General features: G+C 47.2%; 1 protein-coding gene across 1 annotated transcript in view; it reads right to left on the bottom strand.

Moving 5' to 3' along the window:
* Positions 1–2,515: 2,515 nt before the first annotated feature.
* Positions 2,516–26,385, bottom strand: part of cep192 (centrosomal protein 192) — a 30,342-nt gene continuing 6,472 nt past the window's right edge. The window contains exons 15-52 of the mRNA XM_079228057.1: positions 25,885–26,034; positions 25,719–25,783; positions 25,353–25,577; positions 25,097–25,235; positions 24,906–24,988; positions 24,527–24,817; positions 23,514–24,345; positions 22,752–22,869; positions 22,351–22,507; positions 20,449–21,127; positions 20,154–20,345; positions 19,671–19,819; positions 19,320–19,550; positions 19,103–19,228; positions 18,341–18,481; positions 18,098–18,161; positions 17,857–17,996; positions 17,117–17,209; positions 16,425–16,543; positions 14,413–14,610; positions 13,869–13,959; positions 12,516–12,695; positions 12,089–12,349; positions 11,819–11,940; positions 10,813–10,922; positions 10,492–10,651; positions 9,922–10,012; positions 9,690–9,768; positions 9,406–9,529; positions 9,133–9,238; positions 8,142–8,370; positions 7,687–7,763; positions 7,336–7,431; positions 6,000–6,119; positions 5,531–5,643; positions 5,270–5,396; positions 4,967–5,025; positions 2,516–3,530 (exon numbers count right to left, since the gene is read on the bottom strand). Coding sequence (XP_079084183.1) covers positions 3,398–3,530; positions 4,967–5,025; positions 5,270–5,396; positions 5,531–5,643; positions 6,000–6,119; positions 7,336–7,431; positions 7,687–7,763; positions 8,142–8,370; positions 9,133–9,238; positions 9,406–9,529; positions 9,690–9,768; positions 9,922–10,012; positions 10,492–10,651; positions 10,813–10,922; positions 11,819–11,940; positions 12,089–12,349; positions 12,516–12,695; positions 13,869–13,959; positions 14,413–14,610; positions 16,425–16,543; positions 17,117–17,209; positions 17,857–17,996; positions 18,098–18,161; positions 18,341–18,481; positions 19,103–19,228; positions 19,320–19,550; positions 19,671–19,819; positions 20,154–20,345; positions 20,449–21,127; positions 22,351–22,507; positions 22,752–22,869; positions 23,514–24,345; positions 24,527–24,817; positions 24,906–24,988; positions 25,097–25,235; positions 25,353–25,577; positions 25,719–25,783; positions 25,885–26,034 — 6,470 coding nt within the window. The 3' untranslated portion in view covers positions 2,516–3,397. The remainder of the gene's footprint in view (positions 3,531–4,966; positions 5,026–5,269; positions 5,397–5,530; positions 5,644–5,999; positions 6,120–7,335; positions 7,432–7,686; positions 7,764–8,141; positions 8,371–9,132; positions 9,239–9,405; positions 9,530–9,689; positions 9,769–9,921; positions 10,013–10,491; positions 10,652–10,812; positions 10,923–11,818; positions 11,941–12,088; positions 12,350–12,515; positions 12,696–13,868; positions 13,960–14,412; positions 14,611–16,424; positions 16,544–17,116; positions 17,210–17,856; positions 17,997–18,097; positions 18,162–18,340; positions 18,482–19,102; positions 19,229–19,319; positions 19,551–19,670; positions 19,820–20,153; positions 20,346–20,448; positions 21,128–22,350; positions 22,508–22,751; positions 22,870–23,513; positions 24,346–24,526; positions 24,818–24,905; positions 24,989–25,096; positions 25,236–25,352; positions 25,578–25,718; positions 25,784–25,884; positions 26,035–26,385) is intronic.

Genomic DNA, 26,385 nt, shown 5'->3' with positions numbered 1-26,385 from the left:
TTTACATAGGACAGAGACAAACAGAGACAAGGGGTTAGCAGGTGAAGGGTAGGGAGCAGGGTTAGCAGGTGAAGGGTAGGGAGCAGGGTTAGGAGGTGAAGGATAGGAAGCAGGGGTTAGCAGGTGAAGGGTAGGACGCAGGGGTTAGGAGGTGAAGGGTAGGGAGCAGGGGTTAGCAGGTGAAGGGTAGGGAGCAGGGGTTAGGAGGTGAAGGATAGGAAGCAGGGGTTAGCAGGTGAAGGATAGGAAGCAGGGGTTAGCAGGTGAAGGATAGGAAGCAGGGGTTAGCAGGTGAAGGATAGGAAGCAGGGGTTAGCAGGTGAAGGATAGGAAGCAGGGGTTAGCAGGTGAAGGGTAGGGAGCAGGGGTTAGCAGGTGAAGGGTAGGGAGCAGGGGTTAGGAGGTAAAGGGTAGGGAGCAAGGGTTATATGGGTGGGGTTCCAGGGGGTGCAGCAGCTGAAGGCCCTGTCCCCCCAGGTCCGGCGCTTGGTCCTGATGGTCTTCAGAGTGTTCGTACCGGCGGACCTGAGGCAACGGGTTGGGGCGTGAAGGGGGAGGAGGCCTGAAAGGTAGGGTGGGGCCAGGTAGTGATGTGTCCTTTCGTGTCGAGGCTCCGATGCGCGTGTCGAGTAATCCAGGTAGATTTTGGTGAAGCGCGTATCGAGGCTTGTGTCGATGACGTATGTGGTGACGTTCGAAGCCTGGCGCAGTAGAGCAAATGAAGCCCCATGAAGCTTCGGCCCATGAGCAAACCGATTGGATGGAAAGCTTCAAAGCTTCAGCTCGCCATCACTAGGGCCAGGTTGTTTAGGGCTTTGTAGGTGGCGAGTAATATTTAAAAGTCTATCCTGTACTTGACCGGAGCCAGTGGAGGTTGCGCAGGACCGGGGTGATATGTTCGTAGCGGCAGGTGGAGGTGAGCAGTCGAGCTGCAGAGTTCTGAACATATTTGGAGTTTATTGAGGATTTTGTTGGGAGAGCCGTAGAGGATGCTGTTGCAGTAGTCAAGTCTGGAGGTTATAACTTATATATATATATATATATATATATATATATATATATATATATATATATAACACAGTTTAACACGCAGCTCTGCACCACCTCTCCGCAGGTGAAGCCACGTCATCAGATGCAGCGCGCGCCTTATTTGCATAGAAATGCCGGGTCCCCCTCCTCCCTAACACGTGAGTGACAGCCTCCCAGCTGACGACACCAGACAGACTCTCTACTGTGTGTGTGTGTGTGTGTGTGTGTGTGTGTGTGTGTGTGTGTGTGTGTGCGCGCGCGCGCGCTAGCCTGCTTACTTAGCCCCACGTTAGTTTAGCGCTGCTTTCTGGCGCAGCTTGGAAACAGCTCAACTCCTCAACAGCAACTTCCACCGCGCGCGCACACACACACACTCTAGCGGGCAGACACACCAGCTAGCATCACCAGAACACAGCCGCCTCCGGCACAGCTGGAAGCATAACGCACGCACGCGCGCACGCACGCACACACACACACACACACACACACACGCGCGCGCGCGCAGGTAACTGCGGCTCGCGGGCGTCCTACCTGTTGACGCTCACGCGCTGAGTCGCCGCTCCGCGTCTGAAGGCTGCGCTGTGTCGCGTGACGTCACGTCAGCTGCTCAGCCTGGGAGGAGCGGCGGCGCTTTGACGACACCTGCAGGCCGCGTTCCGCATAGCAGCCTCAAACTGTTCAGCACTATTATGAATAAATAGCTGCTTCTCTTCAAGTCCAGTTGTTTTCTGGAAGATGCCAAACAGAGAAATACAACTAATTGTAAATAGAGCCATTGGAGTACAAATGATAAAAGTTTAAATCCCAGTCTATAATACAATAAGGAGTCAGGCGTCATGCGGGGTCCCGGGACAGAGGATGTCGTCTGTGTAAAGATTGTAAAGCCCTCAGAGGAAAATTTGTAATTTTGGGCTCCACAAAATACATTTAATTAAATGTAAAGCAGCGCCAGATCACAGAGGGATTTAAAGTCATTGAATAGAACCTTGCTGTGATGTCAGGACAGACTTCTTCTGTGATGCTGCAGGTTATGAAACACGACCCTCAAACTGGCTCTGCTTCACCTTACCTACTTTTAAATATCTTCTTTAAAAGATTCCTCCTCCGGGAAAAAAAAGATTTATGTACATTTTTATTTCACTGCCATTTATTAATCTTTGTTCTTCATTATTACTATTATTGCATTGTTGTGAACCACTTTGTAATGTTAAGAAAAATGCTATATAAATAAAGTTGATCATCATCATCATCATGCCATCAAAACGTCATGCTGGTTTAATCCTCATCTTTTATTTACAGTTTTTGTGTGTTTTTCTGAATGTTTACACTGGGTGCGCATTCTTTTATTGTCCTCAGGACACAGGAAGCCCAACCTGTTGAACATGTTTATTTCAGAATTCACTTTCTTCCAATAACGTCCTCTGACGACAATATGATCTGAAAGGAGTAAAGCCAGCCGAGTTATTGATCACAAAACTTTATTTAAAATGTGTACGTACAATATATTACATTATTTACTATTTAAAGCTTGTGCAAAGTGTTTCTCTCAGGATGTCAGAGCTGTCGGCCTGTGGCGGCACACGGCTTCCGATCAGTCCTCTACGAGGAGGAAACCAGCGACACCAACAGTGATGACGGTTACGTGCGTTTTCCCATAATACTCCAGTTCCAAAACTGATTATTGATGTGAAGCAGTTTTGGCCATTTGCCCCAGAGCCAGAAGAGTGACTAACACCGCTTTGGCACGGTAACCATGGCGAGCTGCTGAACAACCACCAGAGGGAGACTCCTTCAGCACGTGATAACAGTCATTAACCATCCTAATGGAGCCGGGCTGAACCAAGTGCACCTGGACCGCCTGGAGACCAGCCTTGGAGGTCGCTGGGAAGTCAACATGTGGCGCCGCTGTGCAGGCGGGCGCTGCGAGACGAGGACGATCGGCATAGAAACCACTCAGGTACTGAAGATGAGGGACCTGTGATGACATGTAGACAAACCTAAAGCGCGGCTGGTTTAACAGAAGAAGAACAAAGGGAGTCTTTAAATGTCGTCTTGTTAAATGACTTCATGAGGGTCGAGACCCAGAGGCCAGCTCAAAGTAACGCATCCTGACTGGCAGTCGGGCAAAACCAGGTCCGGAGTAAAGGGACATTTCACAGAACTAATGGTTTGTCAGGGCGGTGCAGGCTGATCGTGAGCCACTCGGAACAAATCATTCGGCTTCGGGGGCCAAAACGAGACGCAATGGTTTATTTTTTTATTTCAGACGGGCAGCGGAAGGCTTTTCTTTGATCCATAGCAGTTTGCCTCTCTTGCACGCCTGGTCCGTCCCGTGAGGAGCGTCCAGCCAGCATGAGGCGGGTCAGACTCAAGGCAACGACTCAGCAGTCAGCTGAATAGCAAGACTTCCACTCGTCTCCCACTGGACGAGCAGCAAGCCGGCGTGTCGGCCTGCAGAACTGGGCTTGAACTGGACGGGCAGCTTCAGATAGTGCTGCGCCCTGGCGGGGACAGAAGGAGCAAGAGTAGATGGAGAATTAAGAAAACTATTTCAATTTGAAATGTGGAGCACGATTACACAACATGCACGGCATCAGAAACATGCATTGTCACATAGAACCTCCTTTATGAATGGAGAGGCGGCCGGTGGCATGCAGCTTAAAGCTACGGTACTCCAGCATAAGTGTTCATCTTTATTTACAGTACTTTGGCTGATTCACCCCCACCCCCCGGCCTCTGATTGGCTAAAACTGGCTGCGTTCATTCAGATTTGTGTGAAGCTTCTTGCTGATGAACCAGATTGGTGGAAAGTCATGATGTGGATGTTCTCACAAAGAGGTCAGTCTTCTCTCATATCATAACAATGTCCTGATAATTGGAGGAAAATGCTTTCTAAAAATGACAAAGCCGATTGTGATGTGGGGTCGTAATGAAATTGAATGAAAATGTTCACAATAAAATGTAAAAATGGTCCACCTATGAAAAATAGCCTTAAAACACTGTTAAAAAACTAGAAGAAGAAAGTTGAAATGAGAGTACATGACGAGCCACACCACGCACCTGCTGCAGACTCATGCCGTGTTCACACCAAAACAGTTGCGAATTTTCGCAACGCCACTTCGCCTATATCGCGCCGCAGGTGAAAAACTCGCTCTATGTGGTTAATTTGTTTTTTCGCAACCATCTCTGGGGAAGGGGGCGGGGCTTATCTCCATGTATGTGAAAACATTTACTATTTCCTTCATCCACCAGGTAAATAACCACTAGTTCTGCTTTATACTTGTTGAGGAAGTCCCACACACGTCGGAACATCAACCGCCCCGTGTCTGGTTCATAATATTATCCGTAGTCGCACACAGCTCGACTTCGACGGCGGTGATGCTGGGTGGAGCTTCTCAACGCTGATTGGCTTTCGCAACTCCGCGTCGGGCGAATTATTCGCTGGAGTTGAAATATTTCAACAGCAGCGAAAAAGCGGATTTGCGAATATTCGCAACGTCGTTTCGCCTCCATCGCGACGCCCGGTGAAAAATCCACTTTTTCGCAACCTAACGCGTCTGTGCATTGACTTAACATGTAATCTGGACGCGCGGATATTTCGCAACTGTTTTGGTGTGAACACGGCATCAGGCTCTGGCAAACGCATGGCAACAGTGGAGATGCAAAAAGTCAAGACACAAATGGTTCTTCTGACTATGCTCGTGGTTATTCTGATCGCAACAACCGGCCTTAGTGAGGGACAAACACCCGAGGCCTCTCGGTGCCGCATATAGGAACGTCCTCCTGGTCCCAGCAGCTCCCAGTGAGCGGTCGCAGTGGGAACACAGGTCACTCTGCGCTACCATTTCCGACTAAACATTATTACAAGCTACTTTATTACCCAGCTGCCACCACGAGCAGCAAGAGGGTCTGTCTGGATGACGGCCGCTGGACTCACCTCAGGGAGTATTTGGAATGCTTGATGTGGAACGGTGCCGTTGGGTTTACAAATTTCAGCTGCAAGTCAATTAGAGAAGCCACACATCAAATACCAAATCCATGCAAAGCTCATGACAGTCGTTAGGGGTTACTACATTCATCATTTAGTACAAAAACCACAAAGACAGTTGTGCACTTTGTAATGGCAATATTGAATAAAATGAAAACACAATGCAAGCTAGCATCTAAAATAATACAATTATGGAGAGGTTGGTCTTCAGTGGGGAAGAGAACGTGTGCTCATGAGCCCGGCGGGCCTCACCTCGTGCGTGTCGGGCGAGTTGTTGCGGATGTTGACCTTCAGGGTGCTGGACTCCCCGGTCCGGGTGGCCGGGAAGGCGTAGAGATCCTGCGGCGCGTACACGCCGCGCCGCGCAGCTTCCTCCTGGCTGGAAGGAAGAAATGTGTTTCAACAGAGAGCAAAGAGGAGACGCCTGCTATGAAACATGACCTGAAGGTGCATTCAACTCTTCTATAAAGGACGTGGATTTAAAATAGGGTTTGCTTGTAACCCGGGTCTCACCGGGTCTTGCCTGCCGAGCCATCGAGTCTCTTCCTGGTCTTGACCGTGGCCTCTGTCTTCACCAGAGAGCAGTCTCCCTCCTGGGGTCCTTCCACTGGTCCAGACTTCACTCCCTTTAGACAGACACTATTTAGTAAAAACTCCACTTCAGAACTAGCAGGTTGTAAAAGACACTTGAGAAGACTTGCAGCTTGTGAGACGCCTCCTACTAAATCTACTGCTGATCATCTGCCGACGCGATTAAAACCCCTTCCTGAAACCATCACACCCACTTTAAGTCTAAAAGCGCTTTGGATAAAAACTATAAGAACTGTATTTTGAGCTAAATTAGACCTCACATAACATACATGTAATCTCACATCAAAACCATGAACATTGTCTTTTTCCAGTGGAACACCTTGACTACAGACAGATGTTTGCTCAATAGTACGCTGTTGGAGTCCCACTAAAGCAACACACAAGTCCTCACAGTGCCACAGAGCTGGAACCGGATCCTGGTCTTCTGCTGGGGCTCAGACACGGGGTGGCACTCCAGGTCCCAGAACTGGGCATAGTCCCCTCGGTCCCTGGGCAGGAACGTAATCGGCACCTGGGAGAGCAAGCGAACCATTAGAGAAGTGATTCCACCGAATAAATGCTGCTTATACTCAAACACGTTCTCGGAGGCCTCTTCCCTCTGAACGGTGGAACATACAACAGTTTTACTGCTGCTGTGTTCCAGTGGAACATACAGCAGCTACAGCTTGTAGTTAGCACAGCAAACCTACAACTAAATGCTCAAAAAGTCAAAAGAACCGCGCTTTGAAACTGCACACAATTATCAAAAACAATACATTTTGTAAAAGGTCTCCATGAGCTCAGAACGACTGAAGGATTCATGTAAGGTTTCCCAGCAGTCTGAACCACAGACGGAGGAGATGGCTCAACAAGGTGCTGCCAACCAGACTGGAAACAACTAAGCAGTCTACAGACGTCACATTTAGACTGGCCAGTTTAAAAAAAAATGGCTGCATTCTGTTTAGATGTCCCACTTCCAAGGCATTGGTGCTGTAAACCGTCTCTCCAGCACGCTACACAGAACAGAGCCAGTCATATCGTCGGGCTATGAGAGGTAGGAGTAGCTGTTAGAGGGACTTTGTTTCACGACAGCATATTAGAGCCATTGTAGGTCAAAACTACTAAGAAATTGCAGAGGAAATATTCGGAGCAACACACATCTACAGTATAAACATGTGTATTCTGAAATTAAAGTGGTACATTTTGAGAAACTCATATATGCGAAACAATCGATATGCACTTTTGTAACATTTGAATGAAGTTGATAAAATAACCGAACATATTAAAAGTAAAATGCATTCAAGGAAACTCATTAAAAACCATGTTGAAAATGTCACCAGGATTTAAAAGTAGTGAAGTCCGTAACGTGTGAAGTGGCCTAAACTATAAAAGTAGACATTCAAAATAAATGCTTTATTTGTTTTATTTGGGATAAATAACCTTAATCCATTGCTTGATTATTATAGTTTTTAGGCACAGAAGATGGGCCAACCGTGTAAAAACAAACCCAATGAAATGTTGGTACAGAACAAAGTGTGTTCTGTACGTCTTCCTTCATGACTGTTCGAGCTCTTCATCTGTAAAAAGACTTGTTTCTTTAAACCTAGATGCCCTGAAAGTAACGCAACATTAAATTATTTCTTTTGAATGCAGTATTTATGTATATGTGGAGTCAGGAGGCAAACTATTTTGATCCGCTGGTCTAAACCCAACCAATGCTCTGGGAGCTCAGAACAGCTGGAGCCTACCTGCATCTTCTCATACGCGCCCAGAGTGCCCGAGATCCCGGAGCATCTGAAAGCAGTGTAAGTGGCCCGGTAGACGTCTCCAGTGTTGTCAACGGCCTGAGGAGAGAGAAGGGACCCCCGCTGTCACCCAACGGGCCAGCAGCAAGACCAGCGACAACATGTGAAGCTACAAAACACACATTACTAAAGGGTCATGAGACAAAAACACTCATGCTGAAGCTAAGAAATTGGAAATAAACTAAACTACAAATGAAATAATTTGATTCCCGAGGAGGGATGACGAAGAGAAGAACCGTAAACTGTTGACAGTAGAAAGACGATAATAAGCAACACAAAAAAAAAAAAAATCACCTTGACATATGGAGGAGCAAATGATGAAAGGCACCACCTCACTTCACCGGCCCCGTTCTGGACCTCCAGCAGGGCCTCTGAAGGAGAGGGAGGGGGGGGGGGAGCGCGAGAGAGAGAGAGACTCAACGACACAGAATGGATCGTTTTAGAACAAGACATTTTAAACTCATGAGGGAGACAACCTCATGAGGGAGCACCAGATGTGGCGAGGAACAACCTTGAATACATACAGTTAGGATCCATAATAGATTCCGGTCCCTACAGCTGACAGTGGCACATATTTAGTGGCGGACATATTTCCAGCCCAGTATATTTATTTCTTTGTTTGTTTTCTTTGTATACATTTGGGAAGGTATCCTCTCATTTCTTTTAACGATCAGAAGTGGGCCTCAAGTTACAAAAGGTCAGTCTGAAGATTTTAGGCCCCTAGATAAAAGAGGCTACGACCCCCCTACCTGACGTGTCCCCTGAGGTGGTGGGGGGGAACATGATGGTCTTGTTGCCGATCTCCACCGGGGCTTGAGGCGCTTGTGGGATCTGCGGCGGTAGGGAGGGCCTGGCAGCGAGCCGGGCCACGGGCAGCACTGGGTTGGCAGCCTGAGGCGGCAGGGCCAACAGGGGCCCGTCTGCTGGGGCCGCGGACACATCCAGAGCCAGGTCCCCGCGTATCTGGACCCTAATGAACTGAACCAGTGGTTAAAGGAGGGTTCGGACATTTTCCTGGTTCTTGTCCATAGTCAGAGTATTAGTTACAGTCAGAAGTCTAGGAGCAAAGCGGTTTGCTGCTGTGTACTGGGCCAGCAGCAACACACATTTTAGACTCCTAAAAAAAAGTTATTTTACGTGGCAGATTGAGGCCCTTGCTGGTCTACCGCGGCCTCGACCGGTTGGCATGTTCAATTCAAGCGATTTGATTTTGTATAGCCCAGAATCACAAATTTGCCTCGTTTGTGTGACTTCCAGATGCTTATAAAATGTAGATATAAAAAGGCTTGCAACATCTAATACAACATTTTTAAGAAAGAATAAAAACATCCATCTGAGAAAACACAAAACAAAAATCAGACAAACAAATATAGTTAAACTCTGTGTTATTGTGTGACGACACACAAACTAACCAAACCAGGCAGCAATGAACCAGAAACTTTGGTTTTCTGAGAAGTCAAAGACTGGTTTTAGTCAAAAGAAAAAAAAAAGCATAGCCGGATACAAGTTTCAAGTTTCATCATCAGTAGTAGACAGCAACGTAAAGCGGTGACTATATTCTCAAGATAGCAGCTAAACCGTCCACAGCAGTACACGTCTTTGCTCCTGCTTCTCTAAACTGGAGCCAACTGGCTCGTCACACAACTATCACTATCCCTCCAAGATCTCACAGCACATCACAAGATTCATGAGCGACTTGTCTGGAGGGTTGAAGAGCTGAAGGTCCCGTGTGTCCCATACCTTCTGTTGACCGTCACACTGGACATAAATATGTCCGCTCCACGGCAGCAGGGTAGATTTACTTGCTAGTGAAGGGTTGGGGCTGATCAGAATCTGCAGGTGGCACCTTGAACATTAATAAAGAAACAGGACACACATGATTCATTAAAAGTCCCATGGGATGAGGATCACATCAGGCTGCACCGTTTACAGACACCGCAAATCAACATTGAGCGTATGGCATCACCGATACAGTTAGGTAACAAATGAAACCACGAGCACGGGTGTTCTTACTGGGGCTCGATAACGCCGTGCTGAGGGGTGATGGTGAGGCAGTGAGCGGGCCAGGACAAGTCAAAGCTCAGCTCTCTGGACGTATTGTTCCGGATCTGAACCTGACTGGTGGAGGCCGTGCCGTCTGAAAACAATAAGACACCATCAGCAAAAGACAGATTTGTGCGGCTGGGTACTGATCAGACGGCGTGTCCTTCACCGGCAGGTCAGGGGTACCCGCTTTGCCGCCGCACTCAAAGCTGAGGTGTATAATGTCATATAACATGCATTTAGAGTCCACTCACGGATGGTGGGCGCTGCTAGGACAAGATGTTCTGGGTGGACGGTCCAGGACTCGGACTGCCGGTGTACCGGCTCTGAAGCCTGAAGGGAAACAAGCGTCATGCATTGAAAACTATTTTCCTTTGTTTATGTCAAATGCAGTGGGACACATTCCTTCATGTCCTCCAGTAGCACCAGCATCTCATTACTCAGCACAGTGAAGCCATTAGTGGAAAGCAGAGGGGCTCCTGGTACCTTTAAGGAGGGCTCTGCCACTCTCAGAGCTGGACCCTGGGGGCCTTTCACCGGCAGCACGTCCAGAGACACGTTGGCGTTCGTCAAGCCGCTGGGGATTAAAACAACATTTAACTGAACACTGCAGCTTATAGGATGCATTTCATTGACTACACTCACGATAAAAACAGTTCTACAGTATTGCTTTTTACATAATCACTGTGCGTATTAAAAAGGAACACTTCATCAATTCCTCTTTGCGTTACCTCATGTGAAGCATAAACAAAAAAGAACGATTAAAAACAGTGTTGTACTGTAGATACTACGGTTTTAGCGAAGATGTGTTTGTTTGCATACGACTGGATAAATGAGACGTTTGTGTGAGAGTTTAATGAAACTATGTTGAAGCCCCATTTACAGCTGTTAAAAGCGGCCCTAACCCCTAAACTTCAATTCAGCGAGACATTTCTCAGTTTTGTTCAAGGCAACGCGGGGCGAGTCCTTGATCCACATGACCAGTTGGTTTTCTAGGCTTATTGTATGGAGGAATGCATTGTTGCGTCGTAGCAGAGCGCTAGAAGCAGACCGTACCCGCCGGTCTCGGAGCGCAGCCTGGAGGAGGGCGGCAGCTCGATGTGGCCGCTCGGCTCACCGTCGCTGCTCTTGGTACTTCCCAGCAACGACACCACGACCTTGCTCATGTTTCCGTAGAAAATGTGAGCTTCGTTGGGCCGTTGGGGCAGGTCGTAGGCTACAGAGAAGGGAGGAATCAGAGAGACACCAATGTTCTTCTGTAATGAACCTCAGTGTATCGAGCATCAGATAGAGACGTTTTGAAGAACTGACTAGATACAAATCCCTTTTCAGTAATAATCAGCATTTCTGTTAAATGGCATTATATGGACATCTTACTCTCTGTGACGTGTTCCTCTCCCAGGAACTTCTCATTGAAGGGGATGTTTTTCAGCAGACTGTTTTCAGACAGAGCCTTCCTCACAGCCTCTGGTTTGCTCTGAAGCAATCTGAAGAAACACACACACAAACAGCCGTTATTGGTGAGTGTGTGTGTGTGTGTGGGGGGGGGGGGGGGGGGGGGGGGGGGGGGGAGCCTATGGAATTGGAATTTATTAATTATTAAACAGCACTTTTAAAGATTTCCGTTATTTGAATCTGAAGTCCAGCATTCAACTGGTCTGCCGGCCGGTGTATCACACATACTGCTGTGTGCATTACAAAGCTGACCAGACAATACTGGGTTTTGATGTTATTGTGGAAATGAGAAAATAAAAAGGAATTACTGGTCTGGTACATCAACAGTTTCAGTTCCCCTGTATTGTTCTCACTGAGTGCATCTGTGCACACAGTTTGCATTTGAAACAGTTTAAGGCGCTACAGGTGAATAGAGGAAAGAAAAGGACTCGGGTTACAGGTTTTCTGAAATTACACATTTGAATATGTAAAGGAGGCATCGCCTTTCCACAAATGTGTTATTTTTAAATCACCGTGTTTTTTTAGGAATGCGAGAACAACCTTTTAAAAAGATGTGAATATACTGCATGTGGTTCAGGTAAAACAAATGTATATTTCTTCTTTCAAAGTAGTAAAATAAACACCTGAATGTGTGTTCTGTGGATGTTTTCCTTCTACTGGTCTGAAAGAAGACATGTTATGGACGCCAAATAACCCAAGAGCTTAAAATTGACCAGCATATAAAAGACCATGTTTATGCCTGGGGTGTCTCCACTGAACGGAGCAAAGCGACACTGATAAGACAAAAGGACATTTTGGTTACAGAGCTTTGTAATAAACTTTTCCTTAGAACGGGTCAGAGTTAATCATCAGCTATAATTCACTACCAATTCCCACAGCACATTACAACGTTAATAGCGTCAAAGCAAAGTGCGTTGGAAGGTCTCACCTCCTGTACTGCTGCCTGGAGACCTCGTCTCCACAGAACAGACAGACGGTCGCCAGCAGAGCATCGGCCGACTGACCCAGGGCCAGTTCTCTCTGGGTGGACTTCATCAGCACAGTGATCACCTGGAAACACACAGAACTATTGACACGGACAAGGCACAGAGGAGATCTTCTAAAGAAAAGAACCAACGATGGCTACGAGACTAAATGAAGGGCCGTCGTTATTCATAATAAATGATTGCATCATCTTGGTCATCATAATAACTCCTACCTCTTGCGTCCTCTCCTTCAGTACAAACTGGGACGGGGCCAGGCTGATGACGCAGGGCTCCATGACCGAGCGCGTCTGCACGTCGGAGAAGGCCACGGCTTTGATGTACGCCGCCCTGGAGCCGGTGTTCCTCACGCACAGGCACACTTTGCTGACGCGGCCGACGGCGATGTCGCTCAGCGTGGCCACGTATCCGTCGCCCTGCTTCCTCTGGTCCTCCAGGATGATGTTGCTCGTCCCGCCGTAGCCCGAGAGAGGAATCTGAGGGGAAACATAGGATCCCACTTACACTTAAATCCCATTTATTTATATCGGAAAAAAGCACAACAACACGAGACGGGAAAACAGAGTCAGACTACAGAGAAGTGAGAGACGTGCAAAGAGATGGCCGGCTACAGAGAAAGAGGCCAGAGTCCTCCGTCCTCACAGTGAACTTGACCCCGGGCTGAGAGGGCCGGACTCCAGACTGTTTGATCTCCAGCTTGGCCAACATGCAGGCCACCCTGGTGGGAGCGAAGAGCAGGTGGACGGCCACGTCCTCTTTGGGCCGAATGGACAGCTCCCCGTCTCGGGTCAGACGCTCTTCCAGGCTGAACATGCTCTCGAGCTGAGGGAGACGGAAAGGTTTATACACTTCATATCTTCAACCAGTGCTTCATCACAGTTCTGTTGCATTTCTGTTCAATTGCTAAAGGGTCAGGAGAATTTTTACAGAGTTTATAGAGTTGTTTTAAGCCTTTTGTGGCTTCACAGGGAGCTGAAGTCTGATAAAATGTCCTAAGAGATGTCACTTGAGCATAGATTGTATATAAGAATAGGACGTAGTCATGGTGATGTCACCCATTGGTTTGTGGACTGATGTTTAGAAAGGCAGAGATTTGGCCGTCAACATCTTGGATCGCATTGATGTTTTTTTTTTGCAGCCAATGAGTCATTTATGTAGACTTCTATACAACCAGAGGAGTCGCCCCCTGGTGGTCAGGAGAGAGAATGCAGCTTTAACATATGAAGCATACACTTCTATACAACCAGAGGAGTCTCTTCCTGGTGGTCAGGAGAGAGAATGCAGCTTTAACATATGAAGCATTGGCTTCAGTGAGTAGTGAGCTGCAACCAAAAACTGTAAGAAGGGGACGCCGTCAGCGTGACGTCACCCATTGGTTTGGGGGTCGCCGCATCTTTTTTGCGCTCTTGTGCCGGTCGGAGACGTCCTTTTGGCGCCGTGTTGTCGGGCAGAGCCCTGTAAAGGCTGACATGTTAGCAGCTGTAGTCTCTGCATTATTGATGCAGACTGTGACCGGGCTTTGCGGAGCCATAGGCTAACAACTTGAAAAAAAGAAATCTGAAGGTGGAGTGAACTCCGGCTGAACTCACAGCCCTTCATCAGGAGACGGGGCCTCTCCGCCTCACAGTCTAGCGCAGAGGTTTTTTCAAACCGTGAGCGGAGCGACGACCTGATTCTGGTGACACGACACAAGTTTTCCCGGTGCATTTTAATGAGCCCGGGGTCCCAGGGTGAGACTCAGATGATTAAATCTGGCTCATGGGCCGGAAAGGTTTAAGACAGTCAGCCTTAGATAGGGGCGGAACTGCACTTGGGTTTTTTAAGTGGATACACGGGCTGCATAAGATCTTCCAGGATTGAATTCTGTAATTTGATAGATGACATAATGTGTTTACTTCAAACTCTGCATGCGATTCCTGGCAGGCAGTCAAAACACACACAAAAATCTTTGCGAGGAGGAAAAGAGATGTTTTTAAGATAAATATTACAACTGACCTTAAAACAGTCCTGGTCTTGACCACGAATGACCAGCCGCAGCTGCTGGGCGGCGTTGGTCGAGTTGTTCCTAAGAACCAGCTTCTGTTGGCTAGAAAACAACGGAGACGGTTGGTTATGAGATAACAGGCAGTGTGGCGGAGTTCTGTGTTGAACTTGAAGCCTTTGACAAACTTTGGTTTGAGAGTCATTATCTAAATGTCCTCCATAAAGTCAAACCTGCTTCCAGTTAAAACCTTTAACGAAGGCATCGTTCTATGGGGATGGAGCCTCGTTACTGCGTCTGTACTTTACCTCCCTTCAACGAGTATAAATAAATTGTGCATTATGTTGAAATAGCATCTGAGAAATAACAGTCCCTGTAGAGCCCCTCTGTCCCTTCTCATGAATAACATTATACAACCCTTAATAGAATAAGAAGGCCCACTGGGCCCAGAGTTTTTTATTGATTACTTTCCAATGAATAATTGATAACAAAACAACATTTTCTTTTTCCTGCAACCAAGTAAAGGTGAAATGAATGAGGAACTGAAAAGTTGCATACTCAGCTCGTCCCAGCGTGACCCCTCCCCAGGCTACCAGCTGTTTGTTGGAGAGGATTGGTGGAACGTCATTGGCAACGCCGGGACCAACGCCGGCAGCAGAGGGGACGGCGGGCTTCCCAGTGTCCTCTGGGACCAGCTCTCCTCTCAGGGTCACCTCGTACTGAGGCCCCGATGGCAGCACCAAGATGGTGAGGAGGCTGCAACACAACCAGTCATCCCAGTAGTGAGTCGACCCGTCCACTGCACCCGGCGTGATGGAATGAGCCAAGACGGTGCTTATGACCATCCAACAACACAAATGCATTTCATTGAAATGTTGTAGTTTGGTTAAATCCCTTTTAGGAAAAACAGCAATGGATATGACTTGATGCCAAAACCATTGCTATATTCCCCCACACAGTCCTCCGCTTTATAATATGCCCTCACTCACAGAAGTAGTTTTTCATTAAGTATGCATTCGGTGACCCAATTATACAAAAACAAAATTCAATTAAAAAAAAACATTGCATCATTGTTCCACTCATACAAAAAGGCCAAAATGTTAGGTTACTTCAGAAAGTAGAATCACCACCGGTTGTAGGCCTCAGTCAACCACTCAAATTACAGTTTACTTCCATGTCTGTCCAGAATGTCATCACTGGTTTTTATCCTTGAAGATATGTGAAATTGTCATAATTAGCATATGAATTCATGATGGCCATAGCCGGTACATAAACCGACCTGGTCTCCCACTGGTTTGTGGACGATGGCTTTTAAGCCTCGAGTTTGGCCGTCGCCATCTTGGGGAAATGTTACAATTAACTTGCATGAACTGAAAACACACGGTGAAAAGGATAAAGTTCAAAAACGAAAACACGGACAACGCCGTGGTAGCAACCTGTCAATCACCCTGTAGCCCCGCCCTAAAGCATCCCCTGCTTTATGGTCTGTTTGATTCTAAATGACCATAATTTACTAAATGAACATCATGCTGTATTGAAGAAGACTTGAAACTAGAGATTGAGACATAAACTCATGTTTACAATGTTTACTGAGGGAATAAATCAAGAGAGAAGTAGAGTCATGTATATAGACTTCTATACAACCAGAGGAGTCACCCCCTGGTGGTCAGGAGAGAGAATGCAGCTTCAACACATGAAGCATATACTTCTATACAACCAGAGTCGCCGCCCCCTGGTTGTGGCCAAAACTAGTGATGTGTCCTTTCGTGTCGAGGCTTCGATGCGTGTCGAGTAATCCAGGTAGATTTTGGTGAAGCGCGTATCGAGGCTTGTGTCGATGACGTATGCGGTGACGTTCGAAGCCTCGCGAGCCGCCCGTACCACGTGACTGATTCAGAACATGGTTCGTGGGTTTGCCGTGCGATTTGAAATAAAGGGGCAGCGAAACTCAATGGATTTCCCCCTTCCTCTCTGTACCCAGCTTCATGTGTGCCTGTGAAAGGGTATTTTATAAAGCAGGCGAAATAGTCTCAAAAAGCCCAGCACTGTGGAAAAGTTCTTATTTTTACTTAAAAAAATTGGACACATCAACATGGACTAGCGGAGCTGAGGCTCGAAACACCGATCCTCTGACTGAAAGTCAGATATTCTAACCACTGACCCACAGTCACATCACAACCCTCTCCCAATTGGTTTCGAGTTTTGATTTTGACCCCGCCAATATATCATAAAGATAGACACAATATTAATAAGTTAATAATTGATGTATTGGCGTCACAAACATAATTTATTCAATTTAAAGCTTCACACACACCAAAGCCATGGTGTCGTTATGATCACTCTGCTTGTTTTACATGTATTGTCCACTTGGTGGCGCAGTAGAGCAAATGAAGCTCCGTGAAGCGTCGGGACATGAGCGAACCGATTGGATGGAAAGCTTCAATGCTTCATCTCACCATCACTAGCCAAAACATGTTTTATGGTCACAGTGACCTTAACCTTTTACATCCTGAAAGTCTCACTGACGAGACTTCTGTTGGTTACTTCAATAGCAATAGATGCGTCTGTACCTTTCTCGACATTTCCTGCTGCCCTGTGCTTTGAAGGACACCACGATGCTTTGCTCCTCTCCCGTCTTCAGACACAGTTCCTCAGGTGCCACAGAGAAACCGTCCTCAGCATCACTGCCCTTTAAACACGAATGAATAAATGAGGGCAAAGAAACACTGGGTTGAATGTTGGGAGGCAACAAGGAGGAAAAGACGGAGCATAGATATATAGAGCGGGGCATGAATTGATTTAATCAATTCATTTTAAATGGTTTAGGACCATGGATTTTTCATGAAAAAATGAAAAATCAATATTCACTTTCTCTCGGGTAATTACACAACCACCATGGTTCCTGGGATGTGAATGGAATCGCATCCAACATGGGAATGCATTTAATCTTGTTTAAAAAAGGTTTTTTCTTCAGGGATGAAAACAAAATCCAGAAACATCTTTAACTCATGTTTTTAAGAAGTGAAGTTTGATGAAAGGTAATAGTTCCTTTGTCGGTCTAGTTTGTTTTTAAGAAAAAAAACATGGTGTGATGCGGAAAAGTCTGAGATTAGATTTTTCTGCCATGTCGGCCAGCCCTAAATGGAGAAAACAAGAACAGGAGCAAAATATCACAGTCACAAATGCCACAGTCTGAGCCCAAAATGTCACAGAGGCTTACCCAAACCCCGAATCTAATAATAAAAGTGAAGGTCAGAATTACCTTGAGTTTCAGCTGCACGTCAATGTTCCCTGCGTTCTTTAATGGCAGCGTCTGTTGACTGGATTTACCCGCTGGAGCACACAGGCTGACCGTCTAGACAAAAGTAGCACAGCAACGCTTCAGAGGACGAGGAAACTTCAACAAGGAATGAAACTTTATGTGAATAAAAAGTTCTGCCTCCCATCAGCTTAACGTTTGCAAAGCAAACATCCACAGTTGGGTTCTGTGTGCTGACTTGACACTACGATCCCCGTCTCACCTTCAAGTTTGGCAAACTAGCGTATTTGGAAATAGAATAAATCTTTTAGAGCTGCACCGATGATGCTTTTTTGCCGCCAATACAGATTGCTGATTTATGAGCCAAATCGTCCGTTACAGATTTTTTTGTTGCCATAATTTCAACCGCCCCAAAAGTACACATCACGGATCAACTGCGGTCCGTTGCAACACTACTGATTAGCTTAGCTTGTCTAAGTTGGTCACTGCTAACGACAACAATCCCTGTGTATTCTTACAGTTTGCTTAACCTTTTTTTGTCATTTGAAATATACATCTGTTCTGGTTCAGTAATTTTCAGTTACAGTTGATAGAGCAGCTTGTTTTCTTTTGGCCTATCTCACGACTACAAAGACGTACTAGTCACATGGCATAAATAATGTATTTTCTATGTATTTGTGTGCAGAGCTACACTATCAGTCTGAACAAATAATAATAATAAAGCCATATGGCAGTTGGACTACCTGGAGGTCTTTAGGAGCATGGACCCTTGCCGTTCCGGACCTGGCCCTGAGAGGAATACTCCTGATCACATGACAAGAACCAGGAGAGTCCACTTCAATGTCCACCCGAGCGCTGTACTCATCCGCCGGGCCGAGCTCTCCTGACAAGCACAAGCAGTTAGCAGGAAGGGACTGGGTTTGGTGATTTGATTAAAAGAGTGTCGCTGTACAGCATTTAAAATAGTTGGTTGGTTGGTGTTACCTGAAGAAACAGAGTACTTCTGAGGGGGCCTGAAGTGGACCCAGACCATGAAGCCCTGTGGATTCTGAAACAAATCAAAATGCATCCTGTGAGTGATGAAGCCATCTTAATGTTCTGCCTTTCAGAAACCAAACAAAAACACAGACCCAACCCCTCAGCAGCTGTAGACACCGCAGCATGAAATAACAATACAAGTGACCCGAGGTGTTGATTGAGGTTTTAATGATTTTATGCCTTTCTAACCTCTCCGTAGCTGGCATGCATCACGTGATTCATCACCGAGGGCGAGGACAGCGGCGTCCCGTGTGCCGCCTGCTGCGCCGCCTCAGAAGTGATGGAAACGGGGTACGTGGAAAAGGTGAAGCATCGCCAAGCTGTCGCGTTCTGGAGAAATGAGATGTCAGATGTGAACATTCAGATGAGATTTATTAAGCTCACTGCTGTGTTTTCGCTGCTATGTAAAGCAAAGCAATTCATTTCCTCAGAGTTAAGACCAGATTCATGCTGGAAGTAGGACCAATTGAATCCAGTGTTTAGATTAGGTTTTAGAACATGTAGAAATCAGAGATGGCAGCGGATCAATCTCATATTTCCGTGACTGAAGACATAAAGCTGAACTATAAATCCAAAATAATCCTTAAAAATGTAACTTAATAAAGTCCGACCCGTACTATATTGTAATTCATTCCAGTCATGCGATACACTAGAATACATAGTGATGAGATGTATTCACAGCTATATAAAGTTATGATCTGTCCAACTTCCTAACACGGGCTCTAAGCAGTTTAAAATATGACTAAAGCTACTATTTCTTTTTTTAAAATCAAGGCAAATGTATAAAAAAAAAATACAATCACTTATCAACTTGATGCAAACAACCACAAAAGATGACAATAACAAATTTAAAAAGGATAACATTTTGTTTCAGTTCACACCGCCGGGTCTAACTTGGGCTAAGAAAATGGTCGTTGGCGCCTCTCTGGTAGAACTGTACGGATGACTCACAGCGCTGATAACCAGCCGGATCGGCACTGTGGCGCGGGTCCTGTTGAGCAGTTGGAGAGGAAGGGATTTGGCGCTACCTCCAGGAAGGTCTCCAAAATCCAGACAGCCAGATTTGCTTACTTCAACCTGAGAGTCAAAGTTAAGTTGAGATCCTCGTCCCACGTACTGTGCAAGAGCTTTAAATGCCTTTCATGGGTCATTTAGTGGCAGCGCTCACCTCTATTGCAGGATTCTCTGCTATGGCAAACAGCACCACCCTTTTAGCGAAGATGTTGGCCCTGGCAGCGACCTCCGTCTCCGCCGATGCGGGCCAGGAGCAAACGCTGAAGACACACTGGTACACGCCAGCCTGTGGAGGGATGAACAACACCTTCTGCTCCTCCGTGCTCTTGGGGGCAATGATGGTCTTGTTCTTCACTATAAGCCACTGGTACGGCAAGCTGTCCACCTGCGACGGAAGGAAAAGGGGTACTTCAATCATTGGTCCACTGGTTTCGACAGATATATTAAAACAATTATGAAGATACTTTTGTGCCTCAAATTCGTCACCACTCTGCACTCTGCCCACCTTCTCTCCATCGATGGCCAGGTTGGCGACAGTGATTGACACCTGCTGCCATCTCTCTGAGGGGTTGAAGAGACTGAGGGAGGTCTGCGAGGCGATGCCAACGCAGCAGGCGTGAGGGAACCGCAGCTCTTCTGGCACCACCACCTGGCCTGAGGACAGCAGGGGAACAGGCACAGCTGATGCGGGGAAACGCTGCCCCCCGGTGGAGGAGAAGTGCGATGTCACGCTTTACCGTCAGTGAGTGTCAGAGATGCAAAAGACTTGAGCACTAGAATTTATCGCAGCAATTACAAAATAAGAGATAAACTTGCTTGTGGTAATTTTCTGATTTGCATGAGAATGATCATCTCGCTTACATTCAACAAACTGCCCACATGTACAATTAGTCATGTTATGACAAAGAATATTAACAAGACGACAACACAGTGAATTACAATGGGTAAAGGAAGTAAACTCTCATATGAACACCAAGTCCACTGCTACCTCTCAGTTCCTCGAGCCCGCCTGCCCCGAGTGGCTCTGCACCATAGTGACTGTAGGGTTTCCCCATCATTCCCAAGTCCTGCTGGCCCTGATGGGGTCTGGGGAGGTGATGGGTCCCAGCAGACCCAGACATTCCCAGATGACCCAATGAGGGATGGATGTGTCTCACTGTGAGATCACTGTTGGGTATGCCTGGGGGGAAAAAAAAAATAGAAGAGGCGGCAGTTGCATCACTGTTGATATTTGACGCATAACTCTGCATCTTTATTTATGAAAGCTGACAGAAAAGACATGCCTGTGGAGGACACGCCGAAGGGACCGTTTCCTGTTGCTCCCACATGGTAGCCCCCAGGATGCAATGGGGCTTCGGGTCCCAGATACTGCTGAGCCTGCTGGGAGTTGAAGAGCGAGCGTCCAGCGAGGAGGGACTGTATATCTGCTTGGTGGGGAAGGTCCAACAAGCCGGCACAGCTGGGCTTGAAGCTCGGGATGGGCACATAGTGAAGCCCCTCTGACGAGTAGGACGGAGGCCTGCCGAGCCCGTTAGCATACCCCGAACTAGTGGCTCCCCACGGCTGCGCACTCTGGGGAGCTGCGACGCTGCTGCTTTGCTGGATGTTCACATTACTGCAGTAGCCAGAGTCCACTTTAGTGAGCCGTCTGGCACTGGACTCGGGGAGCTCCTTGTGGTTCCTGCAACCTGCTGAGAGATCCCCAATTCTGCCCCCATGGCAGTGGTAGTTACATTCACTCTGGCTGCGCGTGCAGCTCAGACTGGAAGCGCTGCGGGAAGGCTCCGGGCTTCTACACTGCTGTGCCGGTAGCGGGTCCAGACTCTTAGAATGCTGCGGGTGCACCTGGTCCAGGCTTTTGGGCCGGCCGAGAAGATCGAGGTCAGACGGCGCATCTGGCTCCATGGGGGGAGTGGGACTGAATCGGATGATGGTGGTGCTTAGTGCCAGTGTGCAGTTATTCTGTGGACAGAACAACCAGTGACACTTAACAATACTGTCAAACTTCAGCGTTTGAGATGCATTTTGTTGAAGATCTACAGATTTCAACAGCATGACGTTGATCTGGCTTTGAAAATTCCTTTTAAGAGAACGGACCATCAGAGGATGGGTACCACCCACTATTAAAATCAAATTATTAGAGCAGAGCGGTACGAGTGAACCAGGAAAAGAAGATAAAACACTCCACACTCAGTGCAATACAACCTTCACAAAAAGACCAATACCGTATCAATACACCTGTTCAACAGACATAAGCGCTTAAACATTAAGAGAAGTGCCATTTCAAATCTGCTGTCTGTCTCTCATCCACCCCAGAGATTAAAGATACATTCTAATCCAGGAAGCAATTATATAGTGATGAAAAGCACCAATAAGAGAGTTTTGATTAGGGATGGGTATCTTTTGGGTTTTTTCCCCCGATACCGGTGCCTAAACTGATACTTTTTTATTGCCAAGGCAATTTTTTTTTTCTTCAAATTGAACAATATATTAACCGTTTAAAGTATACTTTAAATATAAATACAAAACACTTGACTTCAAACCTTTTAACTTCAAACTATAAACAATATATAAAAAAAGAACAGACGCCACCATTAGGTGGCCTGATGGGACCGTGTGCAACAGAACTCAGACACTGTTGGATTCTACAAACTGCTGCTTTACTGGACTACACGTCATCATTAATATCAACTGGGAGAGCCGAGGACGGACGTTCAAAAGCTCGTGTCTCCAGCGATCTGTGTATGCTGCGTATGGTGCGTGAGCGCTGGAAGCCCCGCCCCCTTGAGCCCCGCTCTGCATGCAGGCGGACAACAGAGAGCGGAGCAGCGAGTGCGCTTTATCCACACTATTTTAATAGATTATCGATACATCACAATCTTAGCGTTTTTAAATGTACGGGCACCGCGCAACCTTTTTAGTATCTATATACCGTCCAACTTTACAGAGTAGTGTAAAAAAAATATATATATAAACCGGCTCAGGCACCGGAAGGAAGCACCGAAATCTGGGTTGCTTTTCAGTCCGGTAGGTGCCGGACGTGTTGGAACCCAATCCTAGTTTTGATTGGAGGAGTAGTTTCAATAAACATCCTTACGATACCCATCGCTACTCGCGTAACAACTATGGAACGTTTAGGGTGGTTGCAGCCTGGATAAGGTTTGCAAGGACTCGTCCTACCGCACCTTTTGCCTCTCAGGTGTAGGTATGACCGTGCCGTCATTCATGGAGATGTACGTGAGCCGGCTGAGACCCGGGCTGGAGCAGGTAGACTGAGGAGAGAGGTCAACGGCTGGACGGTTGTTTGCCAGACCATCGCTGGACGACGCGGGGGACCCCATACTGCTGGGACGAGACAACATGGGAACAAAGAAAGAAACAATCACTCAGAATGTGCCGTGCTGGTCAGTGGTAGAAACTTAAATTACACCAGACAAGAGACTACATGTTGAATATTAAGTCATGAAACCATTTTATCAATTTGGATAAAGTTCAAACTAAAGCCACAAAAAGAGTTACTACTAAAAAAAAAAAAAAAAGCCTTATATTCAATTATTTTGACATCGAGACCATGTGAGATACGTACCCATCAGCACAGGGAATGGAGGTCTGACTTGGAGAGGAGTGAGTGAGCGGGGAGGTGGACGGTCTGAAGCTACACTGAGTCTCCTCCACCGCAGGCTCAGAGAACCCCTTCAGCAGGTCTGAGGAACAAAAAGGTACTGTTAACACACACGAGGTCATCAGGGTGTGTATTGGCAAAACTCTGGCGATATGATACTCGTCATGTTATCTAAGGACATTTAGAGTTTAATAGATACACGTTTAATATTTCAATATCAGTTTGTAAAAAAAATAAAAAAGCGCTCACAAGGCACTGGTTACCCCACACGACAGGATAAATGTAGTAAATGACATTCATGTTATGGAAAGGATCACTTTTTTTCTTCATATTCAGAAAAGTGTTCATTCAATTCGGGACTGAGCGGGTCAGATATGTACAACCCACTTGGCCACATTTTATTTTTATTCTTCCGACATATTTTTCATTGCTCTTGAGTGCACACTTCATATTTCCTCACCTGAAATATACAGAGGCGCCATTGTATTCACTAATTTACAGAGACAGAAGAAGGATAACACCGCGGCTCATTAGTGTTGTTTAAACCCCCTCGACTGCTAGAGAGCAGTGCAGTGATGCTTTCTTACACCCCTAGATGTCATCTCAATATTCTCAGCGGCAATACTTTCTAATTGCATGCAATATGCCGTGTACTGATCTCTACAGCTGTTTGAATAAGTGAGTCGTTTAAAATCACAAGCCTCATAACTTCTGGTTTTTACTCACCAGGCGCAGCGTCCGGTGCAGGCTGAGTGTTTTGGCAAGAGAAGCCAACATGTTTCTCCAGAGAACTACTAGGTAGCGGAGCAGCCGTGGTGTTCCTGGGTGGTAGTTTCTTCTCTGGAGAACGACTCCGTCTGTCCTGTTGCTGCCCTGCGCTCCTCACCCTCTGTGGCGGAGAAGAGGAACCTTTAAAACAAGGCCGGCTCGCCTGACCTTTCCTCAGGCCTGGTGGGGTCCTCGGTGAGGCGGCAGAGCCTTTATCGCTCTGTGATGTTTCTAAGGAAGACCTAGTGTTGCTGGATGCTTGTGGGTTCACTTCCCCTGGCTTGACACCATGCTCTGCAAGGGTCCCGCCTGAGGCAGCACATGTCTTCTCGCATGCTGTAATTCTGCCTGCAGGGGGCGGGACAGTGGAGGCCTGCCCTGAGCCGACTGACCGCCGGGCAGAGCTGAAAGATGTACGAGGGCGAGGAATAGAGCTTCTTTTGTAGTGACCCGTATGGCCTGGAGATATTGAGGAGCTAGTGTTTACCGTCGTCTCTCCTTCGTCCTCGGTGTCTGTTCTCGTGGGCTTCTGTAGAGTCTCCCGATCCACTTGCTGAGCTGAGCGCCCCTGTTCCTCAGGACGTCCTGCCTCTTGGTTCCTGTGAGAGCTGCTGAGGTCGGGGGCCCAGCCGGTCAGGTCAAAGGTAGTGTGCCCCACGGAGGAGTCGCAGCTGCCCGACACGTCGGCCTGTTTCAGGTATTTCTCCATGTCGAAGGCGCTCAGCTCTCCCACACAGGTGCTCCTCTGCAGCGTGTCCAGCAACCCGCTCTGTTCCGACTCCGGGACGATCTACGTCGAGGGAAAACCATGGCTTGTTTTTATTTACATTTCCTGTTCCCACATCAGAAAACGAAGAGTCTTTACTCAGATTATGAGCACTTTTGCAGTGCATGGTAATGACCAAATCAACGTACATACTGTTAAATATTAGAGTAATATTTATAGCAGGAAAAATAAAGCACCGCCATACATATTCAGCAGGATGTCGTCCTTCAGCGCAGCCGACGGCTGGTCCAACGGGTCCTGCGAACCCGGGTCGATTCCTCACCCTGCTCCTCTTGGTCAGCGCCACGATCATGGCCGCCAGCTGCGATGGGTCGGTGCTGATGGACGCGTCTGCAATGGCTGAAGCGATTGTGCTGATACTCAGCATCAGGTGGCTGCTGTTATTGTTGAGGGACACGCAGCTTTGGTTTCCCGGGCTCGAATCAGCGCCAGCGGCCTCACTGTGGTCAGGTAGTGCAGCTCTGCCAGTGTGGTCCTGAAGAGGAGAAGGGATGTTCTGTCAGACAGACTGATGAGGGAACCCTACATGGAGGACCATCAACGTATCCAAAAAGTCCCCGTACCTCCTGTTCCCGTGGTTCTGGGTCAGTAACACCTTTCGGTGACATCCTTTCACCTGGTGCCTCAAGAGTCTGGTCCAGGTCCTCTGCGAGGAGATGAGCGTGAGTAACAGTGTCAATCACTTAAAAAAACACAGAAATCTTCTGGTACTACGACATGAGCGACACTCAGCCTGAGCGATACGTGAACACACCTGGGTTGAGGGTTTTGTCTGCTTGACTGAGTTCCATGGTGTCACTGTGAGGAGACTCACTAGCTGAGAACTCTGAGGGGTGAATCAGGGGAAACGGTTCCCTCTTCTCTGGAGAGGTGATGACGTAGCCGAAGGAGGGCTAGAGGAACCAAGACGAGCAATTAATACACGTTACAGTCAGACGACTTAAAAACAACCTTCTTCATTCCTGCCATAAATATTCTGGAATTGCGCACCAACAAAACATCATATTTACCCGTTTCACCCAATCCACATCATCCAAGCTGCCCAAACAGCCCAGGGCTTCAGAGCGCTGCTCAAAAAACTGTCCGAGCGTGAGCCGCAGGTAGCTGTGGTCGCCCTGCTTAAACTCTGAGGCCACCTGCGAGGCCCTCATCAGGACATGGCTGTTGGTGGGTGCCTTCCAAGAGTCGCCGCTGTGGAAGGTGCTGTTGCTGCTGGCTGGTTCAATCTGCTCCTCCTGCACAAACAGCAATAAATGAACCTCAGAAGGCTGTGCTTCACAAAACTACACGGTGGCTGAGAGTTTTACAGTCTGTTAGTGTCTGCGCTCACGATATGGCACCAAGACATGAAGGGACCAAGCGGGGCCATCGAGTACCTGCATGAACTGGTGCTCCTTCTCAAATTCCTCTTGATCCTTTGCCATCTTTTGCAGAGCGTCACCTGTGAGGAGGAAGAACGTGTGTTGAGTCATTAACGCATTCTGCCCCAACAGTAACGCTGCATTAGAGCCTCATAGTAAAGGCAATAGAGCTCGTACGTACTGGCAGGGACAAAGTCCTCAGTCTGAAAATGGGAAACATTCTCCGATGTCTTCCCATCAACCTCTTTCTCAAAGGAGGAGTAATATGCCAGGTCGGTCACCCACTGCCCTTCTTCATTCTGGTACACCACACTCTGAGCGGCATCGGCCCCTGAAGAGACAAGCAACGGCGTTAACGTCTCACACCAACGAAGGGCTTCATGGAGGAAGCAAGTGGAATGTCCTCTTGTTTGGTTCCTGATTTGGTCTTATTTTGTTGGTATCCATTGATTTCTGAGATTCATCAATGTTTTCCTATTTTTGCTCTTCTCTTCTAGGTTAGAGAACGTTTTAGAGGCGGTCGAGAGCGCTCTCATCAGGATAGGACAAATAAAGAATATCTTGTTTTCACAGTCCACAAACTGTTTATCCAACAAGGAAACATTTCTAAATTAGAGGAACATAAAAAAATATATGTAGATTATCATCTGTTTTAGAGTAATTATAATGGTATGGACCAGTA

This window comes from Taurulus bubalis, assembly GCF_910589615.1.
Source record: "Taurulus bubalis genome assembly, chromosome: 12".
NCBI lineage: Eukaryota > Metazoa > Chordata > Actinopteri > Perciformes > Cottidae > Taurulus > Taurulus bubalis.
The sequence above is the reverse complement of the archived record's forward strand: the minus strand, read 5'-3'. Positions and strand labels throughout refer to the sequence as shown.